Below are 25177 nucleotides of genomic sequence, written 5' to 3' on the forward strand. Positions count from 1 at the left end.
ACATATGATTCAGGTCTTTAAAGGCTCCAGGGCTCTCTAGGATTAATTCCCTGTTCTTTTCACACATAAATTAATTGTTTTGTGTTCTCAAAAACAGCAAACAGCCCATAAATCAACACGTTTAGGAGAGATATAAGGCTGGTACCTTTTGCACATCACTGAAGTTCGCTACTTCCACTTCATTACTGTCGGATGTATCTTTTAAGGGAGAAGCTGGAAAAGCAGGACCTCTGTTGTTAACTCAAAGCGGATTTCTTGAATGCAGAACTCATTTTAGAAATGTGATTCCTTGAAAGACAAAAGTTGTGGAGCCTTTCTTCCAGCACTCCAGCTACATTTTCCCCAGTTAATAATTCAATTACCCATCACTAATGTATTTGCAAACATTCCCACGCAAAAATAGCCACGGTTCCCCCCACCCCTGCTTTATTTTTTGCCTTAAGCCTTGTAAGAGTGAGATTTGCAGATGGAGAAATGGGAAAATCTGCAGACGTGAGCCCTGGGAGGGCTGTGCCCTGCCACAGGCTCCCCATGCACACTCAGGAATCTCATTTTTGACTGCCAAGTGAAATCCTCCCTTTTTTCCAGGCAGTGCAGGTCAGGCTGAGAAGCAGGGGAAGTGGACCCATTCCCTTGTGCCCTTGTGCTGTGCAGGCAGCCAGGGCAGCGCACACTGCAGAGACATCGTTGCTTCAAGCGTCAATCAAAGCAGGCGACACTCGCAGCAAGCTGGGCAAGTTTAATTTACAGGCTCTTACAGCAGGACAGGCACTGAGAAGCAAGTGATGGCAGGTACCGTGCTCCCTCCTGATCAGGGATGTCCCAATGCACTCCGATCTTGAGGCAAGAGGGAAAAATGAAGCCAGATCCCGGTCATCTGTAACCAAAAATAACTGTTTCTCCCTCTGCCCTTCCCAGAAATGGAATATGTACCCACAGCATCTTGACCAAATTGGAATTTGGATAGTTCTGCGAAGCATTTCCTTCAGTTAGGAATGATTTAATTATTCTTCACTTCCTCTTCTAGCAGTCGTTCCTGGGTAATGAGGTTAGCGCAGAGCAGATATGTTTCAGTCAAGATATAGATGTAATTCAGTGCCAGAAGGCTTTTACAGTCTAAACCAAAAGATTTTTGGGCACTTCCACGGAGAAGCAGCAGTGCAGAGGAGCGTGACTATGAAATCACAACGGTCTGGGACACTCGATCATCACTCTAACCCACTGTGGTGTCTGCATCCTGGAGAATCAGAGGACAACCACAACTATCTTGTGGCCCAGGTCCTCACACAAGGGTAATCAGGCACATGTTAAATAGTTATTAAATAACGAGGAGCTCTCTTAACTCCAGAGAAGTGTTTATCTTTGCAAATGCAGTCACTGAAGTCAAAGCACAGTAGAGCTAAAATATTTCCACTGTAAAACAGAAGCCTTGCTGCTGCACCTTCCCTGGGGCCTTGGAAAGTGAGCATCCTGCACAGCAGTCACATCTAGTTTATGATAAAGAGCTTGCTGAATCTAGCTTCTATTATTCAAGCAACAATCAAACCTGCCTGTCACGTCCATCAAAGGTAGACATTGCCAGAATAAAACTGAGCAAGTGATTTCCTCTTTAAAGGAGTAACTTGAGGTTGAAGAAGGGAGCAGCACAGTTTGTGTTTGATTAAAATCCTACAGTGAAACAGAAGTTTTCATCTGAACGTGGGGAAAACAAGACTAGAAACGTAAATAGAGACTTCATGTCATCTAACCATCCTGCAGCACATCATAGGGAGTCATAAAACATTTTCAAAGTTCAAAAAGTACCTGAGTTGAGAAAAAGTGCTTTGCTTCAATTCTTGAGGGAACAATTGGAGCAAATGCTGTGTTTGGTGTGTAAACATCCTCGTCTCCGGAACAGAACATCTACTGTTTTCCTTCCTGAAACAAACAGCATCACATTCTGCACTGAAACACATTTGCTCCATACCAACCGTATCTTCTACAGCTGCATTAAAGAAAACAGTCCTACAAAGCTTTCCAGAAGAACTCAATTTCCAGAAGCTTAACTTTAATGTCTGAGTTATTCCCCAATTCGTTTTAGGTCAGTTTAGCAGGGCTGACACAAAGCTGTTCTGTACAAGATATAATGCAAAGAAGGGTAAACCATTGTGCCTACAGCTTAGTGTCACCTCATAGCTGGCTGCTTTGCTTCAGCTGGTCCTTCAGCTGGTGCTGCAGGACTCCATAAACAAAGTTAGATCAGCAAATATTTTAGAGCATAAAGAACGTTTGCAGCTTCTGGGACTCACAATCTCTACCACTCTCTGTTTTTCATACTCCTACAGATACAAAAGCACGTAGAGAAGCCAGCGTCCCTCTAAAATGTAATTATCCTGTCTTTAGGTACCATCTAAACCAAGGCAGAAAATCACAGCGACACGGCATCAAATTAAAACTGGGTGCCTGCTCTGGTGATATTGAAAAATTTGCACTTGATTTGCATCTTCAGGATGCAAATCAGTGAACAACAAATTCTTGCAGTGTGTCCTAGAAAATCATTCAGGCCAAAAACATCCAAGAAACTCACAGCAAACTTGACCAGGTGGAAACAATGATCAGAAAACTGATCGTTTAAAAGCCTCAGCTGACTGGTCATGAGAGAAGGCAGGAAACCACCCGTCAGCCAGGAGAACACCTGGTCTGGTTGTATCAGAACTGTCTCCTAAGAAGTGCAGACCCACCCAGGGTCTTTCTGCAGGCTCCAAGATGGAGCTTCTCAAAACTGGAACAATCTAAATTCAGGGACCCAAAGAGACAGGGGACACAAACTCAACAGGACCCCATCATGCTGCAGCTCCACTCTTCCCTTCGCTTTATCTGTCCTAGGAAAGACAACTGTCTTGCAGCTGGCAAACATTAATGTATTTCTTGCTCTGCCAGCCCACATTTGGCCCCAAACCAACCAAGCAAGACTGCTCTGTTCTTCTCACTGACAGGCGGTTTCCCACCATGGCCCTCAAGCCACTGGCAGGTGAAGCAAAGCTCATTTTAAGTTCTCCTGTTGGAAGCTGACTTCTCTTCTCAGTTAAACACACTTGCAGCGGTCCAGCCCTGCTGGGGACTCACAACAGATGTTTTTAAAGCCGTCCCAAGCTGAGGCAATGGTTTGTGCAACAAATCACACAGGGTGTAGGACCTCCAGGTATGACTGGATAGAGCAGGATTTACTCTTCATTCCATATGTGCTCATTTCCTGGTTAGATAGCCTACAAATAACACAAGCTTGCCATGCAGACGTTGGGGATCTCCTTCTGTATTGTTGTTTTTCCTGGTGCTAGTCGAATATTTTTTTGGTAAGAGAGTGGTTACAGCATGCAACAGCTTTCCTTCCTTCCAAGATCCCTGCAAAATGGTTAATGAACATCTTCAGAAGTCCTCACTGTGTATATTAGATAAACCCAGTTCTGTAAGTGCTTGTTACTTGGCCACTGAGACACAGCTTTCTGTCAGGTGGGGAGTGCTTTTTCTTTAGGATCTTCATTGGCTTTTCTGCAGCCTTCAGGCACCTCTCCTGTTCTCCATGAGCTTTCAAAGATGATGGAGACTGGGTAAGCAGTAACATCTGCCAGCTCCTCTAGAACTCGTGGGTGCACCCCATCAGGGCCCATGGATTTGCAAGTGTCCGATGTGCCCAGATGATCTCTAAACTGATCCTCCTCAACCAGGGGAACGTCTTTCTTTCTCCACTCTCTTTCCTCCAGGGCCTGGGATTCCCGAGGGCCAGCCTTAGCAGTAAAGACTGAAGCAAAGGTGGCACTCAGCAACTCTGACTTCCCTGTCTCCTCTGTCACAAGGGCACCCACCTCATTCAGCAGCAAATCCACATTTTCCTGTCTTCCTTTTGCTGCTGATGTAGTTGAAGAAGTCCTTCTTGTTGTCCTTGATGTCACTTGCCAGATTTAATTCCAAGCAGGCCCTTAGCCTTCCTCATGGCATCCCTGAATGCTCTGACAGCCCTCCCATATTCTTCCCATGCGCCCAGTCCCTTTTTTCCGCATTCTGTAAGCTTGGCTCTTCCAGCTGAGTTTCTCCAGAAGCTCCTTGCTCATCCATGCAGATCTTCTGCCTCCTTTGCTCCATTTCTCACTTCTAGGGATATTTACAAAGTATTTGTAGTAATCACTTCCATGTCATTCACTTCGGAGAGGATCGATCACCTTGGCACACCGAATAGGTTCTGGGGTTGAGGAAAAATGCTCCTTCAGCTTTCACGTTTTCAATACACAAGCTCAGAAACATCAGACAGCTGCTTCCAAAGGAGTCTGTGTGTCAAATTAAGCTTAGCTTGGTAGGAAGAACTTGAAATGCGTCTCTCACCACAAGATTTCCAAATGGAAAGGCAATAACACGTTCATTACAGAATTCTTTACACAGCAAAAGGCTCCCCATGAACAATTACTCTGTGTTTCACACAAGCCTTTAGTAACACAATCTTTATATGGGGAAAAGAAATACAGAAGAAAGAACAACAGAACAGAAAACATCACAAAAAATGTTGTATTTGAGTATTTCCCAAATAGCGATTAAACCGTTCTGTGGAAATCTGCCACAGACCATAATCACAAACAGAACCAAACTAAAGAAACCTTACTGGTGATACAGGAATTCCCTCCCAGTATAAAAACTGCAAGATCTGGGAGGAATTCATTAGAAAGCCATCGCCTGATAGACAAAATTAACATCATATCAAGTCAAATAGCAAACACAGGCACTTTTGAATCCATTCTCAGTACAGGTCTTTTCCTCTAACCGGGGAAGCCCCGATGCAACACCTGATGCTGAAGATGCCATTCCAGAGCAACAAACTGGATGGACTGGAGTGACCGAGGCCTATGAAAACTCACTAATATAAACACATCTTGTGCGTAAAGCAGCTTTGAGCCCTGCCGTTAGTGCAGAATGACAGCGCTCACAGCGTCAGCTCTGCAGCCCTGCATCTACTGGTGCAGCCGGCTGCCACCAGCTGCCCTGTGCCCACAGTGCCAGATGCAGAAACGCAGTTTATGACAACCCCTAAATGCCTGTCTCAAACTGAATTGGGGTGCGGGCAGCCATCCACAGCCCCTGGACAAAGGGCACAGCTCACTGCTACACCAATGTCTCTGTTAGGGCAGCAGGGGAGTCACACCTAAGCAGATGAAACACAGTGACTCTCCCTGGAGCCAGTGACCAGGACAGGAAACGCTCTCCACAGCAGCACATGTCCTTTTAGAACAATGGTGAAAGAAACTCAGGGGTTATAATTAATTTGTGCACGTGTTCCTCTGCAGCATCTGGTAAACAACAACCACAGACAATACATACACTTCTTTCACAACTTACTCTGTGTTGAACGAAGCGTATAGAACCAAGACGGATGCAGTATTTACAGCTGTAGCATTAAAGGCTTGACCTTGCTCTTCTGACCAGACCTGTGGAGCAGCTGATAAGGCTGTTCAGGCTGTTTCCTTGACTATGGCAAACTAGGAGACCTATTAAATAAGGTGAATCCAATCCCGATCTCTGCAGACATTCACGTTAGCAAAGCAGGCGCAACCGCAGCAGCTAAGGACTGCCTCACATTAGCACAACTCATCACATTAATCAATGCTAACTCAAGTATTTGGTACTGCGGTTATGATAATTTTAGACTCACAGACTATGTTGAGCAGAATAACTGCAGTTAACTGCTGCGATGTCTGCAGTCTTAATTCTAGTCTAGCCATCTCCCCAGCCATTTCAATTCTGCTGAAAGAAAGCCTGCAAACAATCTGAAATGCATTAATAATGATAATAATGATAATGATAATGATAATAATAATGCTAGAAGAAAGCTTGAGGAACCACCTAGTCTAGCTCTCCATCCTTATATTTTTAAACTTGGAGCTGTTGATAAAACTGAGAAAGGAGGTGCGTTTGGCACAAGTATAATTACATGAACTCCTCACCTATCGACAGGCAAAGCGTGTGTGGAGGGCAGCAACTCACTGAAGTAGTTACTTCCCTTCAAAGCGGACAGGGAGTCAGATATAGTGCTTTCCCCGTTGTTGCGTTGTGTAAGGCACTGCAGTCTGTTGTTTTTACAAAATCATGTCCTTAAAGTGTCACTCCCCCTGGTTCTGCTAGAAAATCCTTTGTGACTCTCAGCCTGCAACTTTCCAAGCTTACTCAAAGTGAATCATCAGTGGTGAACCAGCTTTAAAATAAAATTCTTCTAAGGCAGCCAAACCCAGAGAACAGATACTTCCCTCCCAACCCCACCTGAAACAAACTGCCGATTACAATTATGACAATTTTTCATGTGTTAAGCTTACTGTCTCTTGATTCTCAGCAAATGAGTTTTCCAGCACTGACAAGGTTTCTTCTGGAAATAAACCATCTAATTTTGAAGTAAAGAGACTGATAAAAAAGCAAATACTTCTCAACCCCGCTTCTCTTTCTCTCTCTCTCAAAAGGAGAAAAACTTTACTAGAGAACCACTACCTTCCATGAAGAGAGTTTTCCAGGCTGCAAATTAATGCTCCCTCCCTAACTCCCAGGAAGGCTCTGAGGACTGAAGTTTGTAAAATGCACTGAACATGGAAAGGCCACTGTGAATCTCACAGCATTGCTATTACCTAGCTTATCTCTCTGTCTTTTTGCAGAACTACGAGAGCTTTTTTAACCCCATTTCACAAAGATTTCAACTCAACCTTTTATGAAAGGAGAACTATAAATAGCCTCTTAGATTAAAACCCTTAACAGCTGAGAAGGCTGGAAAGGGAGGTGGATATTATCCACCTTTCAGTGCCACAAATTGGGGTTGGAAGGGCTTAATTACCAAGATATACTTAAGAACACACTAAGGGCTGCTACAAAAATTACTCCAATTACAGCAGCTCCGCAGACATGGCTCCACCAGGGAGAAAGCAAACCCTCACTTCCATCTCTTCCCACATGCTTCTCCTGTACCCCACGCTAATAAAGGGCGCCGGGGCAAACAGCAACTCTGTGCCATGCAACGGTTCCGCTGCATGCGTGGAGTGCTTCCTCCCAGGGGGCCCAACAGAACCTTCCATATCAGGTGAGCAGGGGTTTGGCTGCCTTTGTTTTCCCCTTGAAATCTCGCAGTGGAGATCACTACTTGCAGAACCTGAAGTGACAGTTCCAGCCAACGTGCTAGCTCAGAGGTGTCCCAGGCAGAGAGAGATCCTTGGAACCCGTGGTTTGGATTTGGATGTGGAATTCATGATTTCACATGAAGCACATACTCACTCAGTGGTGAATTCACAGTTTTCCTTATGATTTTGTCTGTGGTGATGTACTCTTAATTATTATTACTATAATTACAAATATATGTGTGATATACAATAAATGTCCAGTGAAGCAACTTCCACTGGCAGTCAAGAAGTCCCTGAGGTCTCAGTACTCTTGTGCCAAGCTCTTTGCAATGGTGCTCAGCTGGATGTTTGAAGTGCCTTCATAGATTGTACCTGAAATCATAAGAAAACAAATCAGAAGACTACAAAACCACAGTGGGTACGCAAAGAGAGACCAGGAAGTTGTTCTAACAGGCCAGTGAGAACATTTACAATTATGAAGTGAAGCTCTACTGAGCAAGTTCTAGAAACAGAACTGTTATTTACATAAATAGTCCTATTTTATTATCTGCAACAATTAAAACACTCTTCTGCTGGCACAACATAATGACAAGTCATTTTCCTGAAAAGCAGCTCCTAAATAACCAACAAAACTAAGTATTTGAAAATGCTATCAGCAATAAGAACCAAAGGGTAATGATGCTCAAAATGCCAAGGATTACACTGGTAAACCAGGAAGTCTTGAAAGTAAAACTCCACAGAGATCAAGATCTTCAAGCCAAAAGACGTATTTTCAGTCTTCTCTGAACTGGAATTTTCTTTAGTAGAATGGGATGCGATGTGTGTCTCTGCATTCTACTGGTATCTAATTAAACATTTTAACTAGTCTTGCAGATACAGGCATCTATACCTGAAGTTTTACCTTCTTACAGCTGAGCCTTTGGATCAGCGTTGATTATAGCTTCAGGGGAAAAATATCTTAAAAACATAGCCAGTCCTTCATCCCCAACCTTTAATATGACTGATGCTACAAAAACACTTGTTCACAAACTCGCGCTCACCTATCTTGCAGTCGCGGTAGTACTTTTCGATGGGGTAGTTCTTTGTGAACCCCACGCCGCCCATCCACTCAATGCATTTACTGGTGGTCAGTGTTGCAACCTATGGAGAGAGATTCAGTTAAAACTTCAGGATCTACCTTCATGGAAACATAGTGTATTTTATTCTTTGTAGTTATTTAAAGTAACATCAAACCAGTAATTACAGCAGCAACCAGAACAGCTGGGAAGAGGAAGGACTGATTTTTTTTTTATTCATCACATTTATGCAAGTTATTTTAGAATAAAAACTACATTCTCCTAAATCAAAGGATACCAAGGATGCATTAACCGTTATTGCAGTAATTCCTGTGCTGTGCTATGAAAAGACAAGCAGCAGTGCACCAGGCAGCAGTCACAAAGAGGCTGGAGCAATCTGGTTTTGGATCGTATCAAGACTTGCAGTTGTGACTAGTGGAGTTTATAAACAGTCACAAATGAAGTCTCACCGTGACACTTCTCCAGCCACAAAAGAGGGTTCTGTGAAAACGAAATCTCTCTACATGAGTGAAAGCACTAATTAACTTTCCCTTTTAATGTAGTTGCTTGTTTTTCAGGGTTTTATTCCAGGATGTGAGCAGTTGGTGGCCTGCTTCACATTGCATACACAGACAGAGAATGAGAAACAAGAGAAAAGGGTAACAAAGCCACAGATTTCACAGCAAAACCCAAATTAAAAGGTACACATGCGGTAACAGAAAAATGTTTAAACAGCAGTGAAATAAACCCATGGAGTACAGAAGCTCTACATTACCTCAGCAGCGTAGTATTTGGCCATGCTGGCCTCCTTTATGAACGGCCTTCCTGTTTCCGCGAGCCGGGCTGCGTTGTAGGTCAGCAACCGCGCTGCCTCCAGCTGCGTGGCCACCTGGGCTATCTGGTGCTGCATCCCCTGCAAGAAGCACACCAGAATCACGCAGAACCAGCACCCAGCTGAGCCGGAGTTTCAAGGAAGAGCCATTCTTTTCAGCATGGAACACACCTACACTCTAAACCAAACCCATATCTAAATGGGCTGTAATTCTGCTCAGCTCTGGGTCTAGGACATCCACACTGGAAAACCTCAGAGCTACTGAGCTCCTTTTAGGAACTGCATTCACATTTCCTCCTTCCCTCATCTTGTATTCAGGAGAAGTGGGGAACTCTTTGCCTGGCTGTCTGGACAGGAGGGTTCAACAAGAACCCATTTGCACCCATGAATACCAAGAAAAACTTCAGCCACACCTTGACGCTCTCCTCGGCGCCGCAGAGCCACGGCAGGGTCAAAGCTGTGTGCTTACAGTGCAGCTGCCTGTTGAGAACATTCCTACATGAACAGGTCTCGTTCCCTGAGGAGCTTCACCAAGAAAGATTTGAGAAAGGTACCTTCTAAATAAAGAGGAGAACTAGGAATAAACAACTTCTGCTTCTTTCCATGTCCCACAGCCACGAGAGAAGAGCTGGGAGCAGCATGGAAGTGTAGAGGATGTGACTGATAAACAGATTGAAGGGGAAAGCAAGAGGTGTTGCAGCTCACCTCTAAATGGTAGGTACTACAGGAGAACAGGGTTATTTAAGGAGACTCGAATGTGACGATGGCTGAAAACAAACATTCAGCTGTCTAACTCACTCCTAAAACACAGACAATCTTTCATCTTGTTAGAACATTAACACTGCTCCCTAAAATCTGCAAATGCACTTATGCAGGTGGGAAAAACAGAACACTTTGGCAATTGTAAATTCCATTTCCCGTACCAAAGACACCGATCCAATAATTTCCTCGATATAGGTGGGTGCTTCCTAAGATGTGTATTATATTATGAGTAGTACCAATGTTCCCTCCCTTCATCCCAGATGTCAGTTTCTTTGAACAAGAGAAGTATAGAGTAATTACCACATTATAACCTCCTTGTTAAACTACACATCATCTTTGCAACAAAGAGTCCTTTTCCTTCTAAGATACAGATATTATCATGAAAACTAAACGTCTTTGTACAACACAGGAAATCTAATAACTCAGTTTTCCTCATCTTTTTATAATTCCTAGTGTCTCCAGTAAAACACCTTCCCCTCCACCTCATGAGAGGGTATAGAACTGCGACACGCTCAGCACACTATGATACTAAAATTGGAGAAGAAAGGAGCTCCCTGTGTATTATTTCCAAAGACAGTGAATATCCTACCATGGACAAGGAGTTATGTGAATCATGTTTTGAAGTTTTAAACGATATAACACTTGTGATGGCGCACAGCACAGAATGGATGTATTTTACATGGCTCATCTGAGATGCTTTTGAAGAACACTCCTCAATATCGAGAAGCAGAGACATGACATGAGGCACAGCATGGATTTTCCAGCTCGGCTCATTCACTGCCCTGGCCTCCTCGACTGCAGTGACTCCTCCTCTCCTGGAGGAAGCTTCCTACTTGTCTGCTGACACATACCTGGAAATCGAAGACGCTTTTCCCAAACTGGACTCTCTCCTTTGTGTAGGGAATGGTGTGGTCAAAGCAGCCCTGTGCCAGTCCCAGCATCTGTAGGAAATGAGACACGTGGAGGGGAGTTAAGACACAAAAATGCCCACACTTTGAGGAGTGAGCCTGAATTCCATTCCTGAAAGAAACGTTCTCACTGAAGGCAAAATATTTGTAAGAACACTACCACTAATTGTTGAGCAAAAGTTATGAGTCCAATGCAACTGCACAAATATTCAGTGTTTCTGTCAAAAGTCTTTATTACCTGGGAAAATCACTGTGAACTACAGAGCTGCAGCTCTACCTGGTGCTAATAGAGGAAAAGTAATTCCAAGGAGTATTCACAGCTATTTTCATACCAAAAATGATTTCTCATTTTATAGAAGACACCAGACTGTCACGATTAGCTACTTCTTTCAGAAGTTAGAAAATTAGCAGACGAAGGGGAGAGATCATTTGTTACAGCATTTTTTAGAAAAAAAACAATGCAAGAGAACAATTTTGGAACAGCCATTGTCTTTTCACACAGTCTCGTCACCCTGCAGCAAGGACAACAAACCACAACTATTATCCTGGAGAGTTAACAGCTGGGAAAACTACCCACACACTTTTATAAAGAAGTAGCTCGCATCTACAGTGGTGTTGGATTTGTTAGGCTGAAAAAACAGTAAGAAATCTGGAAAACAAACTAGTTTTACATGGTTTTAAATATCAAATTTTGAGAAGCGTATTCCGTTTCAAACAAGATAGTAAAGAAACAAGCTTGTCGAATATACACCTGCTAGTAAGGACAGCAAATACGTTCCCTTAAGACACCATAAGATGCAATTTTCAAACACCACAATGAACTGGGACACTGCTGCTACCAAAAAAATCATACTTTTAAAAAAAATAAATTGGGAAAACATCAGTCAGCAAACAGTCACATCTGGCAATCCCATGCAACCACAGGTGTAAGCGTTGCTACTGTACATTCCAGTATGTTATATTTTCCGAAGCTAGTTTTCTTTGTGAAATAAATGTGCGTAGTGGAAGAGAAAACGTTAATATTTTCCAACAGCAGTCAGTTAACCACCAAAAGCAAACTAACTGCCAGGTAACGTTTCCTAAATCCGTTGCTTATGTCACTTGCAGTTGTGCTGGTATTTACTGTGCCTTAGCCACAGGGACAGTGACATCTAGTGGGGATTTAGTTTTTAATCAAGTACTTTCTATAATCAACAGTTCATTGTTATTAGCTTTAGATATGCTGTAAATGTCAACTCAAACTCAAGGTTACAGACTGGTCAGTATTAAAGCAAACTCCTCACCTGTGCAGCAATTCCTATTCTGCCGGTATTCAGCATTCCAATCGCATACTTATAGCCTTGCCCGACCTGTCCCAGGATATTGGTAGCAGGAACCTAAAGAATAAAACCAATTAGTTATTCCTCTTTGGAACTGCTGGTACGGTTCACAGGTGAATCAGTGCATAGACTCTATTTAATGTTCCTCATAAGTGAAGGCATAAGGCATAAACCAGCCATCTGATTCCCACAATATCCATTTAGAACATTACCTGAGATGTGACGATAAAGAGATGATTGAGAAAAACTGGATCAAAATTTAAGAAACCCAACCCTCTCCTCAACGCTTCCGTGAAGGAATAGGAAGGAAAAAGATAAAATATGCCAAGCAATCAGTGTGTCTAAGGAGAAAAAACATAGGGAATTCAGCTAAGATTCTTTCCTCCAGGCTGAGAGAGTTTGGGTCGTTCAGCCTGGAGAACAGAAGGCTCCGGGTAGACCTTAGAGCAGCTTCCAGTACTGAGAGGGGCTTCAGGAAAGCTGGGGAGGGGCTCTGGATCAGGGAGGGCAGGGAGAGGATGAGGGGGAATGGTTTTCAGCTGAAAGACTAAATATCTGGATTAGACATTAGAAAGAAATTCTTCACGATGAGGGTGGTGAGGCCCTGGCCCAGGGTGCTCAGAGCAGTGGTGGCTGCCCCATTCCTGGAGGGGTTCAAGGTTGGATGCGGCTTGGAACCCCTGATCCAGTGGGAGGTGTCCCTGCCTGTGGCAGGGGGTGGGACTGGGTGGGCTTTAAGGCAAACCATTCCATGATTCTATGATTCTCATATGTGGTCAAGCTCCAGTGATGTGCAAATTGTATTTCAACAGCCGAACAGCTCACGGTACCTTAACATTATCAAATGTTACTGGGCAGGTGGAAGACGCTCTGATTCCCAGCTTGTCTTCCTTCTTCCCTACATGCAGTCCCTCTGTGTTGCGATCCACTATGAAGCACGTAATTCCCCGGTATCCCTAGGACAAATTAAAAATGAATAAAGAAGTATTTTCTACACCAATATCACCAAATGCTAGTCTAAATACCTAATTCCAGTACAGAAATGTTATCACTGTATTACTAAACAAAACTCTGCCATCAGCATCTGTCCCCTCGCTGGCTGCTAATTATGGTTTAATAAAGGCCAGAGACACTTTTGTTTTAAAATACTCCAGGTGGAAAACAGAACAACTTTAGAAGTTCTTTTGCTAGGACAGGGGACTGGTGTTAGGCAAATGGAATAGAGAGGATGGTCGTTGCTGTTAAGTGAGGCCCTGCCTGCTGTCAAACACTCCTCACACCCAGATAAGGGACTGCAGGAAGACACAGGATATCTTTAGCCTAAACTGGTCAAATGAATAATGAACTCCTGTCAGAGGGTTCTGTAGGATGAAAGGTTTTACCCAAGTTCTCGGTTTTTGTCTGTGGGGTCCACAGCGGGCTGAGGACCCCTGATTAATGCACCCGGAAGGAGATCATGGGACGGGAAGTGGGCAGACAATATAGGACCATGCATGAAAGTAGCACTATCCATTCACAGATTGTTTGTGTATAAGCTAATCCAATCATGCGGAGACGCGTGTGTTAATCAAGGGTATAAGAAGCGCGCGTAAGATCAAGCACCGGCCGGCCAGCCCTGTAACTTCAATAAAGAAACTTGCTTCCACATCACCGTGTCGTGACTCAACAGCGACATCTGGTGACCGCGACGTGATATAGCGAGCGATTTTATGAGAGCTTTAATTTTGGGGTTCCCCGAGGTGGCACAGCCACTATAAAAAAGTTTTCGGCAAAAAATAGCCAAGAGGAGCGGCGATTGAAGCTGCTCAAAAAGTTTTCGGCAAAAATAGCCAAGAGGAGCGGCGAGAGAAGCTGCTCAAAGAGTTTTCGGCAAAAATAGCCAAGAGGAGCGGCGAGAGAAGCTGCTCAAAAAGTTTTCGGCAAAAATAGCCAAGAGGAGCGGCGAGAGAAGCTGCTCAAAAAGTTTTCGGCAAAAAATAGCCAAGAGGAGCGGCGAAAGAAGCTGCTCAAAGAGTTTTCGGCAAAAAATAGCCAAGAGGAGCGGCGAGAGAAGCTGCTCAAAGAGTTTTCGGCAAAAGTAGCCAAGAGGAGCGGCGAGAGAAGCTGCTTAATTCCGGATCCGGGACTTTTAAGAAGCCACCGAGTGCAGGTGAGCTGCTGGGGAAAAAGATGGGAGCCTCACTAACAAAAGAGGAGGAAATGATTATAAGCATGTGGAAGCAAATACTAGAAAAGAAGGGGGTAAAAGCTAGAGGGATTCATGTTACAAAAGATGCTTTTATGGAGTAAGAGACAGGGTTATACGCCAGATATAATGACATCATTTACTGTTTTGAATTGGAAAGAAATAGGGGACAGGCTGTTTGATAGTGCTTCACGTGGAGACAAAGAGTCAGTATCTTTGTTAACCACATGGTGCCTTTTGTTTGATACTTTGAAAGACTTTAAAAAACAGAGGGATCAGGCAGAGCAAGATCTTTCACCCCTTGCCTCCCGAGATGAGCCTCCATCTGCTGAGGATCTGTTAACGGAGCAAGAGGAATTTTCTATATTAACTGCCGACCCAGACTCTGCATCTCTATCTGAGTTTCAACATCTAAATTCAAGAAATCCGGTAACGCACCAAGAGAATAAACCATCTCGGTTAGCGCGAAAACGTTTTCTTGTTGATGAGTCAGACGATGAAACAGACTCGGTTTGTCCGATATATAAACAAAGCCGACGGCGGGTTAACCCCGTAATGCCATCCGCCCCTCCACTGCCCCCTGAAGAGCGAGGGACACCCGAACCATACAATCCACTGCTACTCCCGCCTTTGCCAGATGAGCCGGATGATTGGGACAATCCCGCGGTGATGGGGGGGGGCACTGAGGCGGCTGCTTTAAAAAACAGAAAGACCAAGGCTAGCGCTGAGCCACCCTTTAGGGGTTCCTCCGGTAAACCTAAAACCCCTCAGGCGTGGCATCCACCCTCGGCACAGGTTACTGTGAGACCGTATGATCCATGTGTATTTTGGCAAAAGGTAAAACAATGGGCTATGCTAGAAGGACAGTGGACATTGTCTGAGGCAATAACTACACTCTTAAAGGAGCGTGACCTGAGTCCTATGACAGCTATGGCATTCCCGGTGGTCCGGGGGGATCCAGGACGGGGAGTTATGGATGAGCACAGACCATACACCTGGAAAGTAGTACAGGAACTTCAAAAAACCGTTACACAGTATAGTCCCAGCTCCCCTGCAACAATGCAATTGCTTCGACTATTAACTATGGAAGAAATGACACCATATGACTTTGCCCAAATTGCACAAATTATGTTTCAGCCTGTTCAGTGCACAGTTTTTTGAAATATTGTCGAAAAATTTACTTTTGCAGTTCCTCCGACTAATCATGCAAGATATCATTGGAAGGTTTTCCGAAAAAAAAAAAAAAAAAAAAAAAAAAAAAAAAAAAAAAAAAAAAAAAAAAAAAAAAAAAAAAAAGGTTTTGTAGCCCAGGCACTGAGTGTTGTACGGCAGAAATATCCTGAATGCTATTGCTATCATTCTGACACTTGTAGAGCAAAGCCATTCAGGAAAAGCACGTCTGGCGCATTGACCTGACTGTAATTGTGCAGGCATTGGTCTTTGTGGAAGACTCGATGCCCTATGCTGCGCTCGTGCAGTGGGATCAGGGGTGGGAAGACCCCCTCCATATACTGGAGTGGATCTTCTTACCATTTCGAACAAAAAAGGCTGCTCCAGGATTAGATGAGCTGTTAGCTCAACTCATTATAAAAATTCGAACACGATGTGTGGAACTATTGGCACGAGATCCGGAATGTATTGTTATTCCTTTACAAGTTCAATATTTTGAATGGTGTCTTGCCAATAGTTCTGCACTTCAAGCAGCGCTACTTAATTTTACAGGCCAGATATCGTATCATTTTCCTTCCCATCCACTTTGTAAACTGGGAACTCAAATCTCTATCGCACAGAAATTGTTAAGCCAAACAGCACCTGTTGATGGACCCACAGTTTTCACAGATGGGTCTGGGAAAACAGGGAAAGCTGCTGTTACATGGTCTGATGGACAAAATCGGCAATATTTAATTGAGCATCAACAAGGCTCCCCACAAGTGGTGGAATTACGAGCAGTCTTGGACAAGTGACAAACCACCTGTTGTTTGGAGTTATGAAGCTCCTGTGGGAAACTGTACAAGAACGCAGCCTACCCTATTAAAACTGACAATGGTATGTTTCTGGGTGAGTGAAATCATTTTTACAGTCTTGGGGTGTCAGCCATGTTACAGGTATTCCTCATTCCCCCACCAGTCAGGCACTTGTAGAACGTGCCCATGGTACACTTAAGTGCCTTTTACAAAAACAAAAGGCGGGAATGTCTGGGGAATCACCTGAAGCAAGGCTGAACAAGGTGATGTATGTATTAAATTTCTTAACTATCAATGAGGAACATCAGAATCCCCCAATGACTCGACATTTTGAATCCTTGAAGTCTACCACAGCTATCTCTGATAGAGTGAAGGTTCAAGTGAAGGACCTTCAGAGTGGTCAGTGGTCAGGCCCATGCAAGCTATTAACTTGGGGTCGAGGGTATGCTTGTGTTTCCACAGATGAAGGACCTCGGTGGTACCCTGCTCGTTGTGTTCGCCCTGCTGTGGATAAGCCACGGAGGCCACGTGTGGAGAATCAAACAGCTGGAGACGAGTGTGATGGATAGCCCTTGCTAACATCAAAGAACTGCCATAACAACTGGAGTATAAGTCGTATATCGGAACCACAGACTAGAGCTGTTAGGATCAGTAGAAACGGAGTATAAGTCACTGTTTGTATACTTTTCAGATGCACCTACAATATTGCTCAGCGTGGTCAAATATTGATGCTGCTTTGCTTCCCTGTTTTCAAGAATGGGTATGTTTGTAGTTGTGCTGTCGATGTTGCCCTGCATTGTGTGTCTGCTGCGAAGGGCCCCGCAGCAGCCGACACAGGCAATCTTTAACGGGCAATTTTCTTCAGCACAAATACAAAAAGGGGGAATTGTGGGGTCCACAGCGGGCTGAGGACCCCTGATTAATGCACCCGGAAGGAGATCATGGGACGGGAAGTGGGCAGACAATATAGGACCATGCATGAAAGTAGCACTATCCATTCACAGATTGTTTGTGTATAAGCTAATCCAATCATGCGGAGACGCGTGTGTTAATCAAGGGTATAAGAAGCGCGCGTAAGATCAAGCACCGGGCCGGCCAGCCCTGTAACTTCAATAAAGAAACTTGCTTCCACATCACCGTGTCGTGACTCAACAGCGACATTTGTCGAGACATATTTGTAAAGGTTTGCTGTCAGCTAGGAAAAGCCTCAAAGAATCTTAATCTTTCGCAACAGGTTATGAACATAAAATTCACGGTTTCATACATAACCAGTTGTCACGGAAATGCAACTATTCTGTCGCAACTTACTGAGGATGGATCCGTATTTGCCATCACAAAGAAAACTCCCGCGTGCTCTGCTAAGCTAATCCACATCTTTGAGCCGTTGATAACATAGTAGTCTCCTTTCTTCTCAGCCCGAGTCTTCAAAGAGAAAGCATCGCTGCCAGATCCGGCCTCCGAGAGACAAAAACTGCCTATCTGCGATTGAAGGGAAAAAGCAGTTGTGTTTTTTACTGAACATGTAACAAAGTCTGCAACAAGAATAGTTATCAACAAGCACAAACCTTAAACTCAAACGTTTCAAACTATTAAAATCAAGTAACTAACTTTCAGGTACAAGATGAAAAACAGAAACACTACATAATTACAGGTCTCAAAGCCAACTGCTTTGAAGTTCTTTTCCACAGTAAATTAAATAGCAATGAAACTAATATGCACCTTTCTACTTCTTCCTCTCAGCTGCTGATAACAGGAGGTACTTAAACCACCACAGGTCTCAGCTCTGACCCGTTTCAAAGTTTACTCGGATTTTAACATGTTGCAGTTACTGAAAAAGCCACTCCACCGACACTACTTAACTACTAAAAATATTATAGTTCAGTAAAGTGAGACCCTGACTCACAGTATCTTTAGCGACTCTGGGCAAATAAGTTCTCTTCTGTTCTTCTGTTCCATATGTGGTAAACAACCTGTTTGTTAGTGTGTTCTGGAGTTCACACAGCAGAGCTACAGCTGGATCAACTTTAGCCAACTCTTCCACCACCAATATGACCGAAAACAAGGAAGCTCCCGTTCCTCCATACTCTTCCCCAAGCTCAATACTCATCAGCTGAAACAGAAAAGATGCAAATCCACCAATCTGTTAGCCTTCATTGATAACTTGTTAGTCCAAGCTGATACTTATGAGATTAAAACAAGAACCACAGAATGCAAGTATTTGCAGGTCCTTGCCTGAAGACCTGTGCTCCTGCAACATCCTTAGCAAAATGACAGTCCTTCACAGAACCCAACAGCCATTTCTTGCAGGAAATAACGAACATGTACAGCTTACGGGCCAGTCATTGCTCTAGCCTGACCACATTTCCCAGAACAACTGCGGTCTCAACACAGGATGGATATTTATGAGTTGCCATTGTGTAACAGGACATTCTAAACCCAGGCAAGCTTTAGGTTTGGCAGCAGGGTAGGCCAGAATTGAGTCCTGGAGCGATCCACAAGCTATCTGCAACACAAGCCCATGCGACTGCCCAGGAAGGACACAGAGGACTCCTGACACCCTCTTCCAGCACCATTTATCAGCATCACAGAGGTTCAAGAATTCTGCATGATCATGCTTATCTGATTGAAAAAACAGGGGGAGAGGACATAAGGACCTCAAAGATAAGACAAAGAACATGGTGTGGGAGAGATGGAAAGAACTCTACAAGAAAAGACAGAGGGTGATGACGAATCCAAAATTCATAATGATTCATTGGTTCATTTGAATTACACCCGTCAGTCTTTTAACCTATACACCCCCGAAGTGCACAGCCAGAGATTCATAAATGACATCACTTTCTGAACAAACGATTAAGTAAGAGCGTGCAGACCCCTTGCTCAAACAGTCCCTGTATTATGGAGTCTTCCATTTTTGAATTCTCATCCATTTTCTGTACCAGAGGTGCAACTCGTTCCTGCGCGAACTTTGTCACTGCAACGAAGAGGAGAAAGCGAGAGTATAAGTGTGGAACCATGCTACGGTAACACGGAAAAAGAACAGTACAGTTTTCTCCAGAGAACTAAAGCAGTTTTAACAGTAACTCTAATTAAACAACAACTATCATTAAATAATGAATTTTCTAAGCTAAAATGTCTCTTCTGGTTATATTCTGCCTTTTAACCACACAGACAATAGGTACCCATGTTTTTCAGCATCATCTCCTCCTCGGTGAATGTCTGCAGCGGAGCACAGGCGACTCCATCACTGGCTACGCTGGGCACGGGTTCCGATGTGGAGGATCTGAAGGCAGACAGAGAAGCCCGCCAAGGTGCCCAGGATGCTGTCATATTTCTTTTCAGCTGTTGACAGTAAATGCAGAACAAACAATAACAGCATTGGTATCTGAGTACAGACAGCAATACGTGATTTTACCCAGTGGTTATTTCCAGTAAATGAACAGGAAATAGAACTTACATTCTGTGTCTGGTTTAAAGGGTTTTGAGAAGTTATAACCCCCCCCAGTGACCTAAAAGGAAATATCCTTTAATTATTCTTCTTTTAAATCCAAACAAATTTCTTTCTGAAAGTTTGCTACCGCAATGTTATTTTAGAAAGTACTAACAAACATGAATTTTAGTCAATTTTAGTGTTTACAGCAAATAAACTCTGCTGTTAGCATTTACTTTTATAGATGATTTCACAAGCCTGCTGCAATATTTATAGTGGCAAGTGTATATTTTGTTAGAATTAATGTCTTCCCTAACAAATACGATAAGAGTAAATGTGGAATAGGTATACAAATGTTTTTCTCAGAAGATCTGCCAACTTTAAGGACACACTTTGCTTTCTGCCTGGTTTCCTAGCGGCCAGTGACTCTGTTTCTAAAGCAATCAGATGGCACTTCCCTACGATTATTTGTATTTTCCTGTGGAATTGCACAGCTTTTAGCACCACTGTGGATTTCTGTATTCACACTGAGTTCTTACCCACCACTCCATGGTTTTCAGAATGAGCTAATATTTCATAGACAATGCCCTGGCGTTTGAATACCTCTGTGAAGTTGTTTCCTATGCAGTTAGTTCAAACCCCATAGTCAGCAGGTTTAAAGTACTATGTAACCAATAACAGATGTGTCTTATTTGGTTGATTTGTTAAAAAAGTACAGCAGGGAACCAAAACTGAGTAATTTATGCTTTGCCCCTCCCCATTTGCCCACAATACACAACAATCTCAAATGATATCAAGTATTGGTTGTCCAACAAAGAGAGCATTTTATGGTAGGGCACTGTCACCGAGCACATTTGGCAAAAGTCACAAAAGTGAACAGAGCAGAGAGGAGCTTTTGGGAGCAAGCTGTGCACCGGGACTGTTTGGTGGGTGGGCAGACCCTGGGACAGGTCATTGAGTTTGTACCTTGGGGAACTATAAACTGCTCCCTCTAGTAGACAACAGTAAGCTTCACAAAGAAACGCATTTGCTTTGGAAGTCCATGTACTTTCTAATCACAGAATCTTAGGATTTTAAAAGAACATGGCATGTACTGAACATGATCTGGCTCTGAACACAGCAGGCTAACAGTAGCCAAGCTGCTGCAGGATGCACTCCTGAAAACCAGCATTCCAAAAAGCAGCACAGTTCACCTGACTGATCTCCAAAGAGCCAAGATGGAAACGCTGCCCTGCTCTCACAGGTCCCAAGCCTCAGTTCATGCTGTGGCTAACGTCGGCACATCAGATCCGTGCTCCAGATACCTGCCACTGTTGCTGTGTCAGTCTAAAATACGGAGATATTAATGTCTCACCAAGGCACCTGCTGACAGAAGCCCCCGTAGAGAGCCAGCTGTGCCATACAAACACACATACGAGCGTGCGCCTGCCAACAGACATTCCTACCCGCACGCCCTCCGAACCCCGCAGTGAGCAGGCTGCCGGTGCCGTAACCAGTCTGCTGCGGAGGGCAGAACGCAGGGCAGCTCTGCAAAGCACACGGGGACAGCGGCATTCCTCAAACAACAGCAGAAACTTTGGGGTCAGGAAGTAAAAATGCCTTTGATCCTTCTAATAATTCACTCTCTTTCATGTTGGCTTTCAGCATCTGTCATCTCCCTGGCTGAAGAACTGATGTACAGAGACCTACGGACACGTTCTGTCTTAGAGACAAGATGCATCAGTCCATTATGGTAAGGAAAGCACAACTTTAGCGCTGCCAGTCATGTATGGCACAAACAAATAGTATGAAGTGGTAATACAGAAGTCAAATATGCTATCAACATTCAATTTTCCTTCACATTCTGCACCCCGGGCGACATAATACTGACCACTGGGGCTGATCCACAAATACAAAGCCTGAGTGAAGACTCTGTACAGAAAACAAAAATATGAGTTGCTTTAATAGAAAAAAAATCCATGTTCTGGAAGGTGTCAGTTGGGAATGGATTATTGGCAGAATATTCAGCTATGGAGGGTTGCTCAACACCAGATACTATTGAGAGACTACTGAACATCCACCCGAATAAGTCCATGTCCTTAGCAAAGTGTTCTTAATTGTGCTTAAATCCTGGCACAGGTCTGAGAAGGAAAAGCCCAAAGATCCCTCCTCGGTATATATATGCTTCCTGAGTGGTTTTAAGGTTGCAAAACAAGGTTTCCTGCTCCCTCCACTACTCTATTTCCAAGAACAAAGGAAAAAGCATTTTTCTTCCATGGTGGCATAACCAGAGACGAACCACTGGGGATATTTCACCAGTGTTGACCAAGAGTTGTCAGGAACAACGCACAGGGCTTTTTTATAACACAAAACACAAGCAGGTATGCTCAGCAGGCAATAAGGCAGCACTGTTGGAACAACAACCAGTGGCGCTCTGGGATTACCTTTGCTTCCATCTGATGACACCCGACACGTGGAATTATTGACCACGCAGGTGAACCCATCACTAAATGCACACAGAGAATTCATCTTTTCCAAAGCGGGAAGTATAGGTTTTGTAGACTAAAAAACATACAGATTTTTCTCTCATGTGCTTTCATGACAATGGGAAGTTGGACAAACTTGAGACGTAGCTCAGCAAGGTGAGGCACGAGCGCGCAGCGCTGCACTGCCTGAGGTGACCTGTGCCCAGCCTGGCCAGTAAGGAGAAGCTCTGAAACGCAGTGAGCAGCTCGATGTTTGTCCCAGGTTACGGCAGGACTGCTTTAGGCAACAACTCCAAAGGTTCTGAGAAAGCCAGCATTCCTGGGAAGGGTCGCTCTGCCCACTGACCCTCCCTCCTTCGCAGACCTATCCCAAGGCTTCCTCCTTCCCCAAAGCTTCCCCTTGGAGGCTTTTCCACTGCAACCAACTCCGTGGAGCGGCAGAGGAAGGTGTCCTGCTGTGGCAGGGGGAACACAGCAGCCCTTGTCCTACGTACACAGACACCATCAGATAAACCTTGTTTGACACCCGACTGAGATGGTGCTACAGGACAAAAGGAACATTTGCAACAAGGCTACCTTGAAAAGTCCTAAACCCAGCAGGATGGCCCCAGAGACGGGACCTACATGGACAACACCCACAGGCAGAGCAGCAGCCTACAGGCGTTACAGGTTTCACTCCACAGTAACACCACGGAGTGGAAGGGATTTGGCTTTGACATACATTGATTACAAAAAATCAAATGACTACGTTACTGTTTACACTTTCATTCTCAGGAGTCATGCACCCATATAGCACTGTTAACCTTCAGATGCTAATTTAAAGCGCACACACATTACTCAAATGCTGTGAGACTGCCTTCCTACTCTTTCCCTCCTCTTTTTATATATATATATATTTTATATATTTATATATATATTATATACTGCTATGACATCAGTATCCAGCCCTACTAAACACGTGTTTGAAAACTGGTTTCTGGGTTGCTGATAACATTGATTTTCCTGTTTATCTCAATTCTTACCTCCACCTCAGGTCTTTAAAGTTTAATTCTTTGCGTTTCTTTCCCAATCTGCAATGAGATTTTAACGCTGGCTGACCTGGCAGCAGCATCAAAATATAAATAAAAGAAGGCCACAGCAATACATTTTCCTAAGCTCACTTTGCACTCCTTGAGGACTTTCATTCTCTATCTGTCCTGGCTGGCTCCCAGACAGCTCCCACTTCTCCACAGAGAAGCTCCATCATAGGAGCTTGCTTGCCCTCACTTAAGAGGCTGCTTTTCTTTACTTCAGGTGTCACACACCTGCAGAAGGTCTCAGCCCAGCATGTCTTCTCGCTCTGCACAGTAAAAGCGTGTGCAGCATAAACCCGGGTTTGCTGCTCGTTTGCTTGTCTTCTGATGCCCCTACAACACCACAAGCTTGTTTGAATCAGTAAAGAAGACAGCACAACTCTTCTGCTGCCAGAGCCAGGCTGCCAGCTCACACCAGCCACGAGCTGCTCTAACCCCAACCTGTTTCACAAGAACCTTATTATCCAAAAAGTTGCCCCATACCACCCCTCCACCCCGAAACATTCCAGGCAGAAGGACAGGGCTTTCCCAAGCTGCCCTCACCCTGGCAGCGCTGCACCCACTCTGGCCCCCAACACCCCCACAGCCGCCCACGTTCCCCCCAGCCAGGACCGGAGAGCACAGAGAGCTGTGCAACGGGGGCGCGGGACCACCTGTGTGAACAACATGAGGTTCAACAGGATCAAGTGGAAGGTCTTGCACCTGGGTCAGGGCAATCGCAAGCACAATTAGAGGCTAGGGGAGCAGAATGGATTGGGAGCAGCGCTGAGGAGAAGGACTTAGGGGTGCTGGGGATGAGAAGCTTGACATGAGTCGGCAAAGGGTGGTCGCAGCCCAGAAACGAACTGTGTCCTGGGCTGCATCCAAAGCAGTGGGACCAGTGGGGCGAGGGACGGGATTCTGCCCCTGTGCTCCATTCTGGTGAGACCGCTCTTGCAGTCCTGTGTCCAGTTCTGGAGTCCTCAGCACAGGAAGGATGGCTGCCCCATCCCTGGAGGTGTCCAAGGCCAGGTTGGATGGGGCTTGGAGCCCCTGATCCGGTGGGAGGTGTCCCTGCCCATGGCAGGGGGTGAAACTGAATGGGCTTTGAGGTCCCTTCTGAACCAAACCATCCCATGATTCCGATACCGAAAATGCTGGCATATAAACTCTCCTAAGACTTATTTTGGGCTTATAGAAAGCAAGCTCCCTTTATCAGGTGCACAAGGGAGTGTGCAGCCAGACAAGAGCTGGGACAGGATGTATTCTGCACTTACATGCACGTGTATAAATGTTCCCAGAAATACCATGCACATTCTATCCCTTTCCAAGGACTCATATTTAATATGAACTTCACAACAGCCAAACCTCTGCTCGTTCGGAGCGGGCTCCAGCTCTGCCTGACCTTGCCTTTGAGACGGGGAAGGCTGCAGACAGAGGTGGTGGCAGGAACAGCCCCCTCTGCTCAGCACCGAACAGGGCGTTACCGTCCCCGCGGAATGGACGGGGTCTGCAAAACACTGAATCACAGAATGCCAGGGTGGAAGGGACCTCAGGGATCATCTGGTCCAGCCTCTGAGGCACCTACAATCTAAACGAGACGGCAATCTTGGTTGGAAAAATAAGGTTTAGAAATTAGATTTAGATGATTTTTTTTTTTAAGCAAGACAAAAACGTATCGACACAAACTGAACGATCCTACTTTTCACAACGCCAGCATCCAGCCGCCTGGAATCTAAATCACAGCCAGGAAACCCGATCACAAACCGAACCTGCGAATCTTTTTAATCAGAAGATACTGAGCGCGCAGGGACAGAAGCGCAGAAGGTGTTCATGGGGGGCGGAATCTCGGTCCTGCTGAGCAGCGGCAGCCGCGCGAAGAACACCGCTCACGCTTTAAACCCCAACGTTCCGCGCTCCGTAGCAGCAACGGCTCCGCGTGTCAGCTCCTTGCGGTTTTTTTTTTCCTAACAATCACTCTCATAATAACATATTTGTCACAATTTGGGGTGCGCTCACCTGGGCGCTGCTCCGCCTCAGCCCCCTCGCCACCGCCGCCATTTTGGCCCCGCCCCACCCTGCCGTCAGCT

The 25177-nt window shown here is 44.7% G+C and overlaps 1 protein-coding gene across 1 annotated transcript; it reads right to left on the reverse strand.

The window, feature by feature from the left end:
* Positions 1-4457: 4457 nt before the first annotated feature.
* On the reverse strand, positions 4458-25169 carry ACADSB (acyl-CoA dehydrogenase short/branched chain). The gene is made up of 11 exons (XM_054071141.1): positions 25107-25169; positions 19323-19482; positions 19014-19114; positions 18047-18253; positions 17452-17622; positions 12825-12950; positions 11959-12051; positions 10619-10708; positions 8949-9086; positions 8159-8258; positions 4458-7490 (listed from the first exon to the last, which is right to left on the reverse strand). Exons 1-11 carry the CDS (start codon positions 25146-25148, stop codon positions 7420-7422), a joined length of 1299 nt encoding a protein of 432 aa, XP_053927116.1. The 5' UTR covers positions 25149-25169; the 3' UTR covers positions 4458-7419.
* Positions 25170-25177: the final 8 nt, after the last annotated feature.

This window comes from Cuculus canorus, chromosome 7 (assembly GCF_017976375.1).
Source record: "Cuculus canorus isolate bCucCan1 chromosome 7, bCucCan1.pri, whole genome shotgun sequence".
NCBI lineage: Eukaryota > Metazoa > Chordata > Aves > Cuculiformes > Cuculidae > Cuculus > Cuculus canorus.